The 17,252-nt window shown below is 50.2% G+C and overlaps 1 protein-coding gene across 1 annotated transcript in view; it reads right to left on the bottom strand.

The window, feature by feature from the left end:
- Nucleotides 1-17,252, bottom strand: part of Slc9a8 (solute carrier family 9 member A8) — a 56,247-nt gene that overhangs the window by 20,525 nt on the left and 18,470 nt on the right. Inside the window, exons 4-9 of the mRNA XM_021154810.2 lie at nucleotides 15,491-15,549; nucleotides 12,919-13,002; nucleotides 10,732-10,833; nucleotides 9,819-9,853; nucleotides 5,605-5,748; nucleotides 529-667 (exon numbers count right to left, since the gene is read on the bottom strand). Coding sequence (XP_021010469.1) covers nucleotides 529-667; nucleotides 5,605-5,748; nucleotides 9,819-9,853; nucleotides 10,732-10,833; nucleotides 12,919-13,002; nucleotides 15,491-15,549 — 563 coding nt within the window. The remainder of the gene's footprint in view (nucleotides 1-528; nucleotides 668-5,604; nucleotides 5,749-9,818; nucleotides 9,854-10,731; nucleotides 10,834-12,918; nucleotides 13,003-15,490; nucleotides 15,550-17,252) is intronic.

Raw genomic sequence — 17,252 nt, 5'->3', positions numbered from 1 at the left:
GAGGGAGGGAAAGAGAGACGGCACCCTAGAGTGTGCTGTTGCTGGGCAAGCCTGTGAGCTATAGGATACCAAGCTCAAGGCCAGCTGAGGGGACCCTGCTGTCTTGATGAGAAATGTAAGTATCCTGACACTTCAGAGGTTAAATTTAAGAGTCCTTGTGCTTAGAACATTTCTCAAACCACACAGCTCAGCACAAAACCTTCTTTTAAACAAAACCATACATTAAAATTGGGTCCTTGAGCTAGGTGGTGGTGGTGGTGGCTCATGCCTTTAATTTTAGCACTCAGGATGCAGAGGCAGGCAGATCTCTATGAGCTCATGCCAGCCTAGTCTACAAAGAGTTTCAGGACAACCAGTGTTACGTGGAGAAGCTCTGTCTTGGAAAACCCACACACATGCGCACGTGCGCACACACACACACACACACACACACACACACACACACACACAATTGTAAGCAGAGAAAAAAGCAAGAGTGATGCCATCAAGTGTGAGCCCTGCGCCCTGTGCTCTTGTCTAAAAGGATATTAATGCTGAAATCAAGCCAGTCAGCGTGCCAAGTGCTGCGGAGCCAAAGAACATTTTGAGGAAGTAGCCGAGGGCCTGTGAGAACGTTTGCCACCCACTGACATCTGACATATGTTTTCTTGTTAGACCTTCAGCCGTGCTAGGAAAGAAGAAAACAGAGAAAATTACAGTGCTCCTGACCCAGACCTTAGAATCAGCTGAGCACTGCTCACTGCTCTCAGAACACCTTTCCTGTCATTCAACCCAGATGTCCTGGAAGTTCCTACAGTCAGTCACCTATGTGTCCAGACGCTGAGGTGGTTTTTGGGGCTCACAGGAGAGGGCAAAGGCTGCCCTGGGTAACTAGGGAAGAGGTCCAAGAGCTCTGAAAACAGGGTGGGCATCCAACTCAGACTGGGTTAGGGGCAATCCAGGCAAGTTCCAGATGGGATGCAGGCTGAGCTTCCATTCAGGATTCAGGGGTCTCAACATGGATGTGCAAGAGGCCTATCAGGTTGAAGAAACAGTGCCCAGGATAGGGGCTTGGGTGTGAACACTCAAGTGCATGGAAGATATGGGTTGGGGAGGGTCAGGGGTTCATCCTGAAGGCCTCAGCTGCCAAATGCTGAGCAAAGGAACCCTAGGTAAACGCCAGATGGGGCTCTGGCAGGAAGTCAGGTCAGATGGAGGCTAGGGGAGAAATCAGAGCTTCAGGCTTAGAGGGGGACTCAGGGAACCCTGAAAGGAGCTGGAAGGTCCTCCCTTTCATGGTGCTAGCAATGCAGCTGTGGGAAGCAGGCCAACAGCTACTTTGTCCCTAGAGAGAAGAACACCATTAATAAAGAACTGTTCTTGATAAATCAGACACTCAAAGGGGACCTTGTTCTCCAATCTGCATCAGCAGCTGAAGTGATCCCCTTAAAATACACACTTGCCATGGTACCAGCTGTTCCCGAGTGTGAGCCCAGCCCAGGTCCCTGAGCTCTGTCTAATCTCTCCCCTCTGGGCTGGCCTACATGGGCACTGGCACTCCTTGCAGGTCATTCTTCACCATGCCTGGCTCCGCTAGCTCACCCATCCCTTAGGACAGGACCCTCTTTCCCTCAGACACCTTTCCTGAGCTGCTCACAGAGGCCAACCCATTTCCAGGTCCCTATGAGGCAGTCTCTCCATAAGAGCATGGAATAACTACAGTGGTGCTCTCTCATTCATTTTAACTGAGTGTCTTGGGCCGACTCACAGCCCAGCCTAGCAGACACTCAGAACTCTGAACTGTCTGGCGTCACTACCTGCTATTCATCTGAAAGGAGATGAAACCTCTCTGGTGAAAGAGCAACTTGGCCAGGTGAGCTCAGATCCCTGGTCAGAGCTTCTCAGGCTGGAAGAACATGGTATGGTTCTGTGGGGTCGCAAAGAAAAAGTGTCTCCAGAGGGGACAGAAGTGCCTGGAGGAGAAGCTAAACGCCAACTGCTGAAGGATGGGTACGAGTGCCGACATACACAAAATAAATAGCAGTGTTAGCTAAAAAGAACTCTCTTGGCTGGGTGATGGTGCACACCTTTAATTCCAGCAGTTGGGAGGCAGAAGCAGGTGGATCTCTATGAGTTCGAGGCCAGCCTGGTCCACAGAGTGAGTTCCAGGACAGCTGATGGTACAGCTGACGGGAAAAACCAAAAGAAACTCTTCACACAAGGCTCCACCCAGAGCTCCTGACTGTCATCTCTATCAATCTTGTTTCCCAGAATATCACCTGGGGAATGTGGATGTAATGAGGGCCTGGCTCCCGAATCCCTAGGGGATCACCCCTCTGTGCTCTGTATATGAATGCAATGAGGGAGTCCAGCCACTGCTCAGGACACATCTACTGAGGCACTGGGAGTCCCTGAGCCAGGGTCTGTCACCTGGGAATTGAGTTGACATCAAAGGGGTGCCCACAGTGCAGGTCTCACCCCTCCCCTGCTTCCCCTCCCACCTGGGACTCAGAAGGCCTAGATGCAGGCTTGTCTGTGAGACCTGCCCATCCTCAGAACCATGCGTAAGTGAACTCCTACTTCTGCCCCAAGGCTTGATCCTCTCCAGAGACCACCATGGCATGTTTGATGCTACAGCCTAAGAGGCCCTGGAGCCTGCCATGCTCTTCTTTCTCCAGCCATAAATTGCTTACTGCCCTAGTGATTTACTTCAGTGTCCCTCATGCACATATCCCATTCCAAACCTCTCAATGTGGCTTCTTTATTATTAATATCAGCTTTCTTTATTTCTGGCTAAAATAGACTAATTTGCTGCCTACCCCCAAAATAACTAGTTGTCATAGATGAGGACCAGCAAGCAGCTTGGGACCTTCAAAGACCTGGAGCATACTTAAACCTTCAGGGCATAAGATGGGGTTCCTTCCACAGCAACTGACATAAGAACAACTATGACAGCAGCACTCAAAGCTAGAAGCAGCAGCTGGGGAACTGATGCAGGAAGGTCAGGAGTTCAAGAGCAGCTTAGGTAATAGGCTGTTCCAAAAATAAAGACGCAAAAAAGCTGCCAAAGCATTAAGTAACTAAATAAATCTACAAATAAGCTAGAATTAAAGAACAACCAGAAGGGGCTTTACTTTGTGGCAAAATCTGAAGGAAGGCTCTTCATTGCATACCTCATTTGCAAGGCTGAGATGCCTGCCCACTCTGGAAAGGACAGCTGACCAGCGTCCCCTGAGAGCCAGAGGGACATCAGCTGGGTGTGGTAGATCAGAAGCCAATGAAAAGGGGACCAGCCTTCTATCTCCGTTCTTCCTGCCTCTGTCTGAAAATGCTCACTGGCTGTCAGGCCTGGGCATGGGACAGCCTTTCTGGAATCCTCCATGGCCTTCATGCCCCTCTCTTATACCTTACTTCTCTTTGGCTCACTGTGGACAAAGTCAGTTAAACCCAACTAGAATCTGAAGAGCACAGGCAGGAGTGTGTGTAGCCCTGAGGGTAATGGCGGCACCCATGACAGCAGAAAAGGAGGTTGCCTCTTCTGCAAGCACGCAATCCACAGACCAACTGCAGGAGCTGTCTCAGGAGCTGTCTCAGGTGGCCTCCAAAGCCAGTCTCCCAGCAGAGGCACACCAATGACATCTTCTCCTGTTTGTTTTCAAAGTCTCTCTTCATCTTGGCAATTGTGTGGCAGAGGCCTGGGAAAGCTGACATTTTCCTACTGATAGATTTTCTTCAAAGAAATCAGAGGCAAACCAATTGAGTTCTGCCCTTAACGATACAAACAGCTCTTGCCCTCAGCTCCAAGTAGGCAATGCACTCCCTCATCTTAGCGCTTAGCCAGCTCACCAGATGAGAAGGCAGTGTCCACAGCTAACTAGCTTTCAGAAAAGAAAGCATTTTGATACAAGGTTCTATGTATCTAGGCCACGGCCTCAAGCTCCTTATGTAGTGGAGTTAACCTTTAACTTCTGATTCCCCTGCTTCTCTCTCCCACGGGTTGGGATTACAGGATTGAGCTACCACGCCCAGTTGTATGTGGTGCTGTGGACTGAACCTAGAACTTTGTACATGATGGGCCAACACTATATCAACTAAATGAAACGTTCCGGAACTATCTTACAAAGAGAACGGGCTGCCTTTGGTGGGGGTGGGAGGTGCGGGGTGATGGGAATGGCCTCCAGAGACTCAGGTTTGAATGCTTGGCCAGGGGGAATGGCATTGTTAGGGGGTGTGGCCCTGTTAGAGGAAGTGCATCATTGTGGTGGTGGGCTCAGTGTGGCACAGTCACGTCTCCTGCCTGCAGATCAAGATGTAGAACTCTCAGCTCCTTCACCTCCTCACCTCCATGTCTGCCTACACTCTGCGATCTCTCCTCTATGACAATGATAGACTAAGCCCCTGACACTGTAAATCAGCCCAATTAAATGTTTCCTGTTTTAAGAGTTGCTGTGATCATGGTGTCTCTTCACAGCAATAGAAGCCCTAACTAAGACAATCTTTTGGCATGGTACTTGACAATTTCCTACCTAAAATGACACGTATTTTTACCTCACAAGGGAAAGTGTGAGAACAGTGGGTAAGCACGTCAAGAAATCCAAAGTGATACCAGCTGTGCTCAAAGGAAAGTTACAACCTAAGGTTGGGGTATAAGCCACTCCAAGCATAGTATTCATATACTGACAGCAAACTGCTATCCGTAATCACCCCTTACTGTCACATGTAAATGGCCCACACTGGCCTCATAGTCATTACGTAGCCAGGAATCACCTTGAGTTCTCCACTCCCTCCCACCGTCCATCCCCCTACCCCCTCTGTGAGACATGGTCTCTCTGTGTAGCCCTGGCTGTCCTGGAACTCACTCTGTACACCAGGCTGGCCTAGAACTCACAGAAATCAACCTTCCTCTGCCTCCTGAGTGTTGGGATTAAAGGCATGCGCCACCACCACCTGGCTAATATATACCTGTTTTTAAAAAAATAAAACAAATTTTCACCTTCCTACCTAAAATGACACGTATTTTTCAAAATTCCCTTTCCAAAGCAGCAGCTCAGGCAGATAAAGGAATCTGTTTTCTGCCAGGCGGTGGTGGCGCACGCCTTTAATCCCAGCACTTGGGAGGCAGAGGCAGGCGGATTTCTGAGTTCGAGGCCAGCCTGGGCTATACAGAGAAATCCTGTCTCGAAAGAACCAAAACAGGTATCTGTTTTCTTTCAGAGATGTGAGAGAGATAAAGGAAGGGAGGGCCTGTCTGCCCTGTGGAGCTGGACATGGCACCAGATTCTCACGGGTGAGCACTGGTCCACACTGCATTCACTAGTCCAGGGTTGCTGCACAAACACTAATCCCTCACATGGATGACACAAGTTAATCAAGGGAGTATAACCCAGACCCACTGCAAAAGAGGCTATGAGGTGAGACCTGGGAATGTCGTTTCTGAGAAGCCCTTCAAAGATGCTAAGAAACACAGAGGTCAGAAAACACACCCCAACCCCTGGCTGTAACAAACTCCTGCGGCACAGACCACCTGTCAGCGTGGCAAGATGCAGTTGTGAGTTGACCACATAGGCACCAGCCTGTGTGCTGGCATCAGTGTGCTGTAGGGACCTTCCAGTCCTTCCTACTTACTTGGTGAGGACGATGGAGACGGCATCGTTGAGAATGCTTTCTCCAAACACCAGCATGTTGAGCACAGGGTCCACATGCAGTGCGTTGAAAATCGCAATAGTGGCGACTGGGTCGACTGCAGATATCAGGGAGCCAAATGCGAAACTGCAAAGAGAGAAGCGAGGGCAGACTGTATAAAGCGTGGAGCTGGGTGCACACAGCTGTGCTTGGGATGTGGTGCTGAGATGGCGAGAGGCTGTGCTTACCCGCTCACGCCCACACTCACCCAGCACAGGAGCAGGAGGCCAGGACAAAATGCTGAGCCTGGTTTCCTAGCAGCACCACACTCTGTTCTAGCACTGCCGCACAGAAGTCGACTTTCCCTAGCACGCACTGCCCAGCCTCCTTGGCCAGAAAGTCACATAAACTATTGGCTTTAACCCCTGCTCTGCCACCAGGTCAATTGTGCCAACTGTGACCAAACCCAGCCTCCACTCAGATTTGCAATATCCAAGAAAGTGCCAAAAGCCAGTGGCCACCAGAGGGTGCAGCGTGGGCTTCTGACTGGAAGCTGGGCCCTCGGGTCTTATAGGTAGCACTTGACCATAGGGTGCACTGCCACCAGTACTGAGCACCACCAAGCTCACCAGCAACCCTCTCCCTACTGTGTAGGCACTGGCCCCAAGCTTTCCTACTCTTACTCTCTAGCCCGGAGCCAGAGCCCTGTCCTGGAGGGCAGGGTAGCTGGAAGCAGAGCTTCAGGCCAGCTTAGAAAGTGGGAGTTGGGCTAGAGCAATGGCCAAGCATGCTTGAGGACCTCCATCTGATGCCGAGCAACATAAACTAGGTATAGGAGCACACACTTGTAAGGTGTACACATTTGGGAGGTGTAGGTGAGGGGGGTGGAGTACAAGGTCACATTCAGCAACACAGAAGTTCCAGGTCAGCCTGAGCTATGAGACTGTTTCAGAAAACCAAAGACATAAGAAAATTCGTGGAACCGTGACCCCCAGAGGAGGTGCGGTTGGAATCATTTGACTGGGGTGACTGAGTAACCCTCCAGAAAGAAGCATGCTGGTGGCCAGTCACCCCTCCCCCTCAGTTATCAATCCATAAGTTGGCAGCTCTGGGATGGGTGCAGGAGTCTGAGGCGGCCAGGAGAAAACCAGAGCCCGCAGGATGTCCCCTCCAGTTCCCACACCCTGCCTCCCTCATCAACGGTGAGCACATGCATGCAAGCCACCTGTTGCTCTTCTCTCGACTGTGTTCTCAGGATCTGCATGAGCACAAGCCAGAGCCACAGACAGAAGGCAGGCAGCCAGGGAGGGAAGAGGACTACAGGAAAGCAGCTCCACTCAGCAGCCAGGTGGCCACGGCCCTCAGGCCCTACACTGCCAGCCAGGCCCAGGCCCAGACTTGCCACCTTTTTGTCCTTGCCACACATAGTAACAGCAAGGAAGATCAATGGCTCAACTGTGCCCCAAGGGGCAGTGGGCTGTGCTCTGCAGTTTTCAATAGCATGCACTAGGCAGGCAGCCTCTGGTCTCCCTGTTCAGCACCCACAGCCTATGGAAGCTGTCTTCCTGCCTTCTAGCCATCTGCAGTGAGGGCCCCAGGGTGGGGATAGTACACAAGCTTGGACTAGCTTTACCAGGTCACTGGGAGAAGACTGACCCCTGGTGAGGTGCTTGGAGCTGTCTGTGTTCCACATAAAAAAACAAGGGGAAGCAGACAGCAGCGAGGGGAGAGCTGCCCCAAGGTCCGAGAGGAATATGTCCTGGAGGTGCTGAGCTAGAGCCGTCGCACTCAAGCCTCCTCAGCCTTATGAGCCAACAACCCTTTTCTGTAGTTAACAGACTGCAGGTACACAGTGAGAAGCCTGCCAGCGTACTTTGTTATCTACGGCAGCCTTCTGACCAGAAGTCTGGCATCAGGCTCCACAGGCATGCAGGGAGAGAAGGAAAGCTAACACAGATGTTGGAGATGCTGCTGGGAGGGGCTCAGGTGCTCACTGCGCAGCAGCTCCACATCGGAGTCACACTCTTCAGAAGAGAAAGTTAAAGACAAGCCTTGTGGAGAGAAGCCAGCACGTCACACTGGTGCCTGTTGGGAACTCAATTGGTGGAGGGTCTTTCTCCCCACAAGGCCCGGCCAGCAGTGGTTAGACATCTACCCTTAGGATCCTATCCTTGAAGGGCTTCATACAACTAGCTCAAGCTAAAAATGTGTTCCATTATTCTTTCCCTCAAAATACACACTGTGTGCATGTGTGAGGGCGGCAGGCAGGATTCCTGACCTCTTAGCTAAGGACAAGTGTAGCTAGGATTTTAAGCAGAGCAGCATCATAGACACACAGCATCTACCTAGCTCATGAAATCCTGGGTTCTGTCCCCAGCCTAAGAAAAGCTTTTTAAACATCTCATAATTGCAGGCCAAGTGTCTACATGGCAATCAGAAGGAGCTGTGAAGTTCTGTCCTCTGCAGAGAGCAGTGCTTGCCTGTGGCCACTGTCAACCCCGCATTACCCTGGTAATTACGTAGCTCCCCTGCTAAGGCTTGACTGTTCTGTACAGCAGCCCCCATCTGTTGGCCAGAACTCCAATGGAAAAGGTGCATCTGCACAGGGTGAGGCTGGCTGGGGCTCTCCTGCTCAGCACGGCACTGCTTTTGTCTGCCTGCCCATGTGGCTGCTGGCCTTAACTCGGTTCCACACACTGACCCACACTTTGCTTCTCACAGGTATCCCCCGAAGCAGGCAGGAAGCAACACCTTCCCTAATGTCCGGAGTGCTCCGGGCATCCCTCTTTCCCCTGCAGCACACTCAGAGAACACCAGGTGCTGGGTCACTACACTTCAGACCCCTGTAGGAAGGAAGGTGACTCGGGCTGCTTGTCTAAGTATCAAAACTTTCTGAGCTGTTCACACATCCTGTAATCCCAACATTTGGAAGGCTGAGGCAGGAGGATTGCCTCAAGTTTGGAGCCAGCCTTGGCTATATACTGAATCTAGAAAAACCAAGGCTACAAAGCAAGACCCTGTCACAAAGAGGGAAACTTTTTTTTTTAAGCAAAAAAATCCTCCAAGGGGGCTGGCAAGATGGCTCAGTGGGTAAGAGCACCCGACTGCTCTTCCGAAGGTCCAGAGTTCAAATCCCAGCAACCACATGGTGGCTCACAACCATCCGTAATGAGATCTGACGCCCTCTTCTGGTGTGTCTGAAGACAGCTACAGTGTACTTACATATAATAATAAATAAATAAATCTTTAAAAAAAATCCTCTAATATTCCCGTGGGGGGAGGGTGAGGGATGGGTACTGTGGATCAAGCTTGTTATCAGTGGCTCAGTTCCCACCAACAGTTCTGAAGCTCTGGTATGAGGCGCTGGCTGCTGCCTGGCAGGCAAAGCCTGACATTCCCCAGTTCATGGGAGGGATCTAGATGGAACAGAGTCATCCTTGGCCCTCGTCCACAGCTTCCCATCGGCCAGCAGACAGCTGCTGAGAGCAGACACGGACAGACACAGCAAGCTCAGCACTGCAGACTCCTCTGGCTGTGCTAGGCCTGGGTCCTTTTGTAACTCAAGACTGGAGGCCTTCTGAGTCACAGCTGCTCTAGCTGCTTCTCCCTCGTGGACTAAGGAGACTCTAAGAGCAGTGTCTGCTGGAATGGCATCAGATTGAGAGGTGCCCACCGCAGGGCCAGGACCTGCCTGCTGCCCCTGATCTTGGTGGGAATTCCAGAGTCAAGGTTCTTAACTCACTCTCTCCCATCCCACAGTTTTTGGGAAGGTAACCTTTTGGCTACAAAGTTTTTGTTTATTTGCTTTCGCAGTATCAGAGATTGAACCCAGGGCTGCATAAATGGCAGGCAAGGGCTCTGGCCCTGAGCTATAATATGTATATCCAGGCTCTTAAGACAGTTCTTAAAGAAAGAACAAAGAATACATGATATGGCTTGGAGATGTGCCAGGTTAGCTAACTGACCAGTTATTCCCTCCAAAGCTTAAGTGAAATCACTCATTTCAATCAGCAATGTTATGATCAGGGGTCTTTAAAAGTATCAATATGATTCTGAGTCGTTTCAGAGACAAATTAATTCAGAACAGATTCTATACTGGAAACATTGGCAAGCCAGGCAGGGAAGAGGGGAGGAACCACACCCAGAAAGCCACGTGCAAAAAATGTCCCAGGCCTGAAGAGCAGTCGCACGGGGGAATTACAGTGTGAAAAATTTACCTGTCTGTCATGTTGAGTTTAGAGATTACATCAGCCTGTAAAATAAAACACACAAACACACAGACACACACAAAAAGATTCCCTGGAGAACAGCCAGGAAGATTAAAATGTCCATCAGTGCTTTCTTATCAACTAATAAAGACATCATCTTCAGTCCCCACTGAAAACAGGGAAACCCCCAGGGGCTGCTGTGAGCACGGGTGGGCATCTGGCCCCGAGTGCACGCACGCACGCTGCTCCTCTCCCAGCCTGGCAGCTCCGGGTCTCTGCTCTAAAGGGGACTCCCTTAGCCCTGCAGAAACAGTGAAGACAAGCATCTAGGAAAGCTTCAGGCAGACTTGATCTTGGCTGTGCAGTCAGCTGTGAAGGTAACAGAGTCAGCGGGAGTAGGCTGCGGCTACCAGGAGAAAGCAGCCGTTGGGGAAGCTACACTTTCTACAGACAGCACAGAAAATGGCCAGTGCATGGCATGCACCACGGAGGTCTCAGTGACACCTTCCAAGGACTCATTCCAGATGGAGTAAGCTGGTATGAAGCCCACAGCCCAGAGGCGCCGGCTGCTGCCTCAGCAAAGGGCTGCCAATGGCAGGAGCACCGTAGGAATTGAGTGACAGGTTCATGGCCAGTGAACAAGCTTCAGGCCTGCTCCAGTCTCCCTGAGAACACAATTGCCGCTTGCTCCACTTTAAACTGTGGTACCTACAGTACCTACCGCATGCTAGACTGCTCCAAGGCATTCCAACTTTAGAGACCAGTTTGTAAGTAAAATCCAGGTACCACAGTCACATGCGTGAATGGGGACTTTCTCCCAGGAAGGCACACACTACCAGGCACCTCTGGCCTGGAGGCTCCTGTCCCACCTTGCACTCCCCTCCAATCAAGTCTTCAGGGTCATGGGGGATGCTTTTCTTACCTGACCCAGAAAGTAAATTCCTCCACCTACTACAAAAGCCGAGATTGCCGTTCCAAAGACAGCGAAGAGAGTGATGGAACCGATGTTCTGGAAGAAGTTCCCCTGGGGGAGGGGGCAGGGCAGGGGTGAGAAGGACAAGAGGCCAACTGGTAAGATAGGGAGGATGCACCAGCCCTCCTTCAACTGTGGTCTCTCCAAGGCTGGACTCTCACATGAGGGCCAGGGCTGTTGCCTGCCCTGCACCGCTGGCTGGAACCCCTGCCACCATCTCTCTGCTTTCCTGTCTCACAGGTCCCTCACCCTGGCCCCCGGCGAGAGATAGTCTGTCTCAACTGTCCCCCGCCCCCTTCTCTCTACTCTCTACTGCACCTAGAATGACCTCTGCAAAAGCTTCGCCTGATGGTGCTGCCTCTGCCTTGATTCCCACTTGCATCTGCGATGCGGGTGAGCTGAACTTGGGAAGGCAGGCCTGTGCTGTCACATGGCAGCACACTGCCTTACTGCCTGGGCCCTAGCCGCCAGGGTGCACCCTGATCCTTTGTGTGCCTCATGCTAACCCTTCTGCAGAGGGGTCTTCCTTGGTCTTGTGCCAAGGTAGCTCTTAGGAGGATCTGGCTGTGCTCCCTCAGTGGCAGCTGCACTCCCCACTTGCTTATGTACAGCTGACAGCTGTCTTTCCCACAAGACTCAAGGCTCAGTAGGAACAATGGCATCTGTCCTATGGATGATGCTCAACACCCAGGTATGACAGAAACAAGCATGGTCCGTGACTGTCCCAGTCTAAAACCTACACCATCACAGTTCCCACTCAATTAAAGGGCGCATTCTGAAAAGGCTATTAAGTTCAAACACTGGACGATGGTCAGGGTTAGGCTCCAAAGAAACCTGGGACAAATGGCCGAGAGCCTATTAACACAGCAAAGCAGATACTGGCTGCCAGGTCCCCAAAATCCCAGGTAGTCCTGGTTAGTCTCAGTACTCCTCACTCTAGTCCCTACCTACCCTAAACCTCTTTTGCCCCCAGCTTTTCTGCCCTGCCCCCAGTTTCTCTTTCCTCCATAACATTAAGACATTTTGGTCACAGGTTCTCTTGGCTCTACTCCTGGATCTCTCGGTCCACTTGCCCCCTCTCTTGTCTCTCTCTCTCCCCTCTCATGGCTAGGTCTATTCTACTAGCCATGTTCAGTCTGGACCCTTCCTGATGCCTGTTCACTCCTTCATATCTACATTAAAAGCCTTTTCCTTGACCATATCTAAGGACGGTTATTTCTCATTTTTCTTTCCATCAGAAAGTCCTTTATGCCATATTAGCATCATCAAACAGATAAGCAAAGGGCTCTGCCGGGGTACGGGGCTAAGTGGTAGGCCGCTTGCCTGGTGTGCATGAAGCCTTGGGTTCAAGTCCAGCACACAGGTGCTGGGACACATGCCTGCAATCCTAGCACTGGGGGGTGGAAGCAGGGGAGTGACAAGTTCCAGACCATCCTCAGCCACATAGTAACAAGTTCTTAGCCAGGCTGGGCTACATGAGGCTCTATCTCACATAGTAACAAGTTCTTAGCCAGCCTGGGCTACATGAGGCTCTATCTCAAAGGAACCCAAGCCATGAAATACAAGAAAAGATCTGAGTCCAAGCAACACAGGTACAGTTCCTATAGTTCCACTCAGGGAGAACTGAAGCTACTAGGACTCTGCAGACTCCACTCGGGCAGCACTGTGAAGGGCTTCAATTCAACACCAGGAATTCTCTTCCTTGTTTCTAGGTCAAGTGTGTCCTCTGGGGTGGAGCTAGGGGGGGACAACAGTTGAGAAGACATACTGGGGCTGGGTGTGATGGGTTGTCTTTTGTTTTTGTTTTTTATAGGCTTTTAATACCAGTACTCAGGAAGCAGACACACAGTGAGGTCCAGGCCAGCCAGGGCCACACAGTGAGATTTTTGTCTCAAAAAAAAGAAAGAATGAAATAGAAATAAAAAAAAAAAAAAAAATACAAATGCCACCTGCTCTGTAGTTGGCCAAACTGCTCACAACCTTCAGAAAGCAGGCCTGGAAGCTCCAGCACCTGTGCAGGCTCAGCATGCCAGGGCCAGGCTTGCCCCAGGAAGCAGGGGCTACTGCAGTTAAAGGGTAGCAACCTCTTGGGGAGTAGCCACACCCCCACTAGGCACTGTTCCAGGGGAGCCTTACCTTGTGCAGTGAGTATCCCGACTCAAAGATGATAGGTGGGAGCAAGAGAAGGAAAAACATGTTGGGGCGAAACATTTCTTCCTCCTGTAAAGTCAAAAGGGAGGGTACTCAGGACGGGAGTGCAGAGCCCAGGACCTGGCGGTCAATGGAGAGCTCAGCAGGCCTTCGCTCAGGGCCTAGGCTGGCAGAACTGCTGCATGCTGAAGCCAGCGCCTGAAAACAACCAGGCAGAGACAATGTCACCTCCTGCATCTGACACACAGCACAGGGCCAGCAATGAGCTCAGAGGCCAAGGTTCTGGCTACTGCAGTTGGGGACCTGGTTTGATTTCCAGGACCACAAGGTGAAGAAGAGCTACTCCTACAAGTCATGCCGATGCCAATGCCGACAGAGGGTGAGACGCTGGAACTCCTGGAGAAAAAGGAGGAGCTGCGGCAGCCCTGCCGTCAGGCCACCAGGAAGGCTGGCTGTGACCGCACTTGGAAATAGGATCTCTGAATGTCAGGTTACGATCAGAGGTCAGGGGAGGACAGAGCAAATGACAAGGGCACACACCCACAGATAATGAATTTTTGCTTTGTTTTATGTTTTTCTTGGTGCTGGGGATTGAACCCAGGACCTTGTGCTTACTGAGCTAAGAGAACATCTGGTGAGTCAAAAAAGGATACAGAGATCCAGAGATGGCCCCACGAGAAGGTCCCGTGGGCCTTTTTGCCATGTCCCAATCTTGGCCTGAGGTGACTGTGTTTGGGACTTGAACAATATGGATTCAACACTGCTACCTCACACGTCGAGAAACTTGAGTGTTTGGGGTTTTTGGTTTTTTCTTTCCCCTTCAAAATTTTACTTTCTTGTCAGATATGACGGTGCACACCTTTGATCTAAGCACTTGGTAGGCAGAGGCAGAAGGATCTCTGTGAGTTCAAGGCCAGCCTGATAATCAGCTAACTCTAAGACAGACAACTACAGAGCCCTGTCACACAATAAAACAAAACAAAAACAAACAAATAAAAAACAAATTTTGCAAGGCTGGTGAGATGGCTTAAGAGCACTGACTGCTCTTCCAAAGGTCCTGAGTTCAAATCCCAGCAACCACATGGTGGCTCACAACCATCTGTAATGAGATCTGATGCCCTCTTCTGGAGTGTCTGAAGACAACTACAGTGTACTTACATATAATAAATAAACAAGTTTAAAAACAAAACACAAATTTTGCTTTGTTTGTTTTTGGTTTTTCGAGACAGGGTTTCTCTGTGTAGCCCTAGCTGTCCTGGAACTCACTCTGTAGACCAGGCTGGCCTCGAACTCAGGAATCTGCCTGTTTCTACCTCCCAAGTGCTGGGATTAAAGGCATTTGCCACCACTGCCCAGCTCAATTTTGCTTTCCTAATTTCTTTTTAAGCTATGTTCCTGGAGCTGGAGCCATGTCTCAGGGTTAAGGGCATTGGTTGCTCTTGCAGACCCAGGTTCAATTCCCAGCACTCACACAGAAGCTAACAACCATTTGTTTACTCCTATCCCAGGGGATCTGATGCCCTCTTCTGGCTTCTGTAAACACTAAGCACACATGTGGTGTACAGACATGCATGCAAACAAAACAAATAAATCTCATAAACATAGGTAGACGTTTGTACCAGAAGTCAGGTCCCTGGAGCAGAAACAGTGTTTGTGAATGCCTGCCCAACACCGGGCACTGGGCAGCACAGTCCCCACAATGCACAATGGTTCGTTTGTTTGTTTGTTTTTCCAGGCAGGATTTCTTTGTGTGATAGCCCTGGCTGTTCTGGAGCTCACTCTGTAGACTCTGTAGAAACTCAGGCTGGCCTCCTAAGTGCTGAATTAAACGTGTGTGCCACCCCCACCCTCCACCCTCCACCCCTCATCCCCTACCCAAGCAAGCAATCTTGACCATAGCTGTCCTCCACCAACTTGTGTCTTTTCAAATGGCCAAGGATTCAGAACACCTCAGCCTGCACCCAGCCTACAGCACTCCTCCAGCACTCCTCCGCTGTGCCTCTTGAGCTGCCCCTGACTTCATTTGCATCTAATCTAATTATAACAACAATTGTAAGCGGAGGTACAGCTCAGTGGAAAGGCCCATGCATAGTATGCCCTAAGCTCCATCCTAGACACCAAATGACAAAAAGGACTTCCCAACAGAGTCTACGGATTTACCTATATATAGTCCTGGTCACTTTGGAGGCTGAGGCAGGAAGATTGACAATCTCAGGCAAGCCTGAGCAAAGAGAGACACTGTTTCAAATCAGACCAAGTGGAGTGTGATGGCACAGCCTGTAATCTCAGCCTTCAGGAGCCAGAGGAGCTAAACATAAAGGCAGGATGCACACTTGGAATCCCAGCGCAGAGAGGGAGAGACGGGGGTTCCTGGATTCCATGGCCTGCCATACATGGCCTACATACATCTGGGCCAGTGAGAGACCTACTTCACAGCACACAGTGAATAGCACCTGAGGAACACTGACACCCAAGACTGTTCACCTTGTCCATACATGTGCACACACAGCCACACACACACAATGGAAAGCAAAAGCAGGGATTATGCCAAACCTACCTTCCAATTTGCCAGCTTTTTAAACTCTATAACTTTTATAACTGCTCCCATGAGAATACCTGGAAGGAAAAAGCAAACAGCAAAAACTTAGCATAAGGCTACTTGGCTGGACTGGGCAGTACTCTAGAGTGGGTGGTACCCATTACAGCAGCTTGCCCTAGAGTTCTGCAGGCCTGTATCTGAGAACGAAGACCAGGAATTACCATGCTGTGGTGTAAATCATGGTGCATTTCCTCTTAAATCTCGGGCGAACGCAGCATGGCATAATCTGAGTATGTGCGGAGAAGAAAACCTTCCTTGGCGCTGCTCTGCCTGGTGTGGAGGTTGACACCTTGCACAGCCAGTCACCCTCCTATACCACCCAGTTTCAATGAAAGGCAACAGGACCTTAGAAACCAGATGGATGCATCCCTTTTGTTTTTCAAGACACTTTCTCTGTGTCGCCCTGGCTGTTCTGGAACTCGCTGGTCTCAAACTCAAGAGATGCCCCTGCCTCTGCCTCCCAAGCGCTAGGATTAAAGGTGTGTGTCACCACACCCAGCTATACTACTCATTCTTATTTCTACCACTTAAAAGCATGGGTGGTGTGTGTGTAGGACAAGAAGTAGCTTAGCTGGTAAAGGCACTTGCTACCAAACCTGATAACCTGAATTCTAACCCATGACCCACAGGCTAGAGACTCTCAAATGTTGTCTTTTGGGTTGGGCATGGTGGTTCAGACCTTCAATCCCAGCACTTGGGAGGGAGAGACAGGCAGATGTCTAAGTCTGAGGCCAATCTGGTCTGCAGAGTGAATTCCAGAACAGCCAAGGCGACACAGAGAAACCCTATTTTGAAAAACCAAAAACTGAAAGCTACAGGGGTGCACACTTTTAATCCCAGCACCCAGGAGGTAGAGACAGGTGGATCTGTGTGAGATTTAGGGCCAGCCTGGTCTACATGAGTACCAGGACAGCCAGAGCTACATTGTGAGATCATGTTTGGAAAATACAAAAAAAAAAAAAAAAAATAGCAAACAAAAAACCACCAACAAACCAAAACCAAGCCATTAAGTCCATATATGCTGCCCATTCTTAGATATGTGGTCTTCTACCAGGAGCTATTACACTCCTTTAAAAAAACCTGTCCCAGAGCTACCAGCTATCTGGAAGAAGCAGAGATTAGCTGAGTACCTGCAGGGTGAGTACACTCCAGGGTTCCCTCTGTGAGCTGTCACCACGCAGGAATGCCTTTGGGTGATATAGCTGTCTTTGAGTTGTTTCTGTTCCTGTGTAATACCCCCACAAATACAGAGATGTCCAGAAATCTGGGAACAAGGAATCCCTCAAGAAGTACAACTGAAACTGTTGTTATAGTAAGGGAAAGAGCTGGGCTCTCAGTCAAAGCACAAAAAAGTGGAAGGGGAAATGTCTGTAAGTGTGGATGCTGTTCCTACTCTTAGAACACTTAGGCTCAACATGAAGGACAATGTACTGCAAGCGACTGCAGAGCACATGGACTGAGCACTGGGCAGGTGTCCAGGGAGACGCCTGACTGCTTCTTTTCAGCTTCACATGGAGTTGTTCTCAGCACAAGTCAGACATTCTTGAACTGGCCACCTCAGGACTATGACACCATGCTCCAGGTGGAGAGGGTGTTTTAAGTCATTTAAAAATTTACTCTTGATACCCAAGATATAAGATACAATTTGATAAACGCATGAAACTCAAGAAGAATGAAGACCAAAGTGTGGACACTGTGCACCTTCTTAGAATTGGGAACA

Source organism: Mus caroli, chromosome 2 (assembly GCF_900094665.2).
Source record: "Mus caroli chromosome 2, CAROLI_EIJ_v1.1, whole genome shotgun sequence".
Classification (NCBI taxonomy): Eukaryota; Metazoa; Chordata; class Mammalia; order Rodentia; family Muridae; genus Mus; species Mus caroli.
The sequence above is the reverse complement of the archived record's forward strand: the minus strand, read 5'-3'. Positions and strand labels throughout refer to the sequence as shown.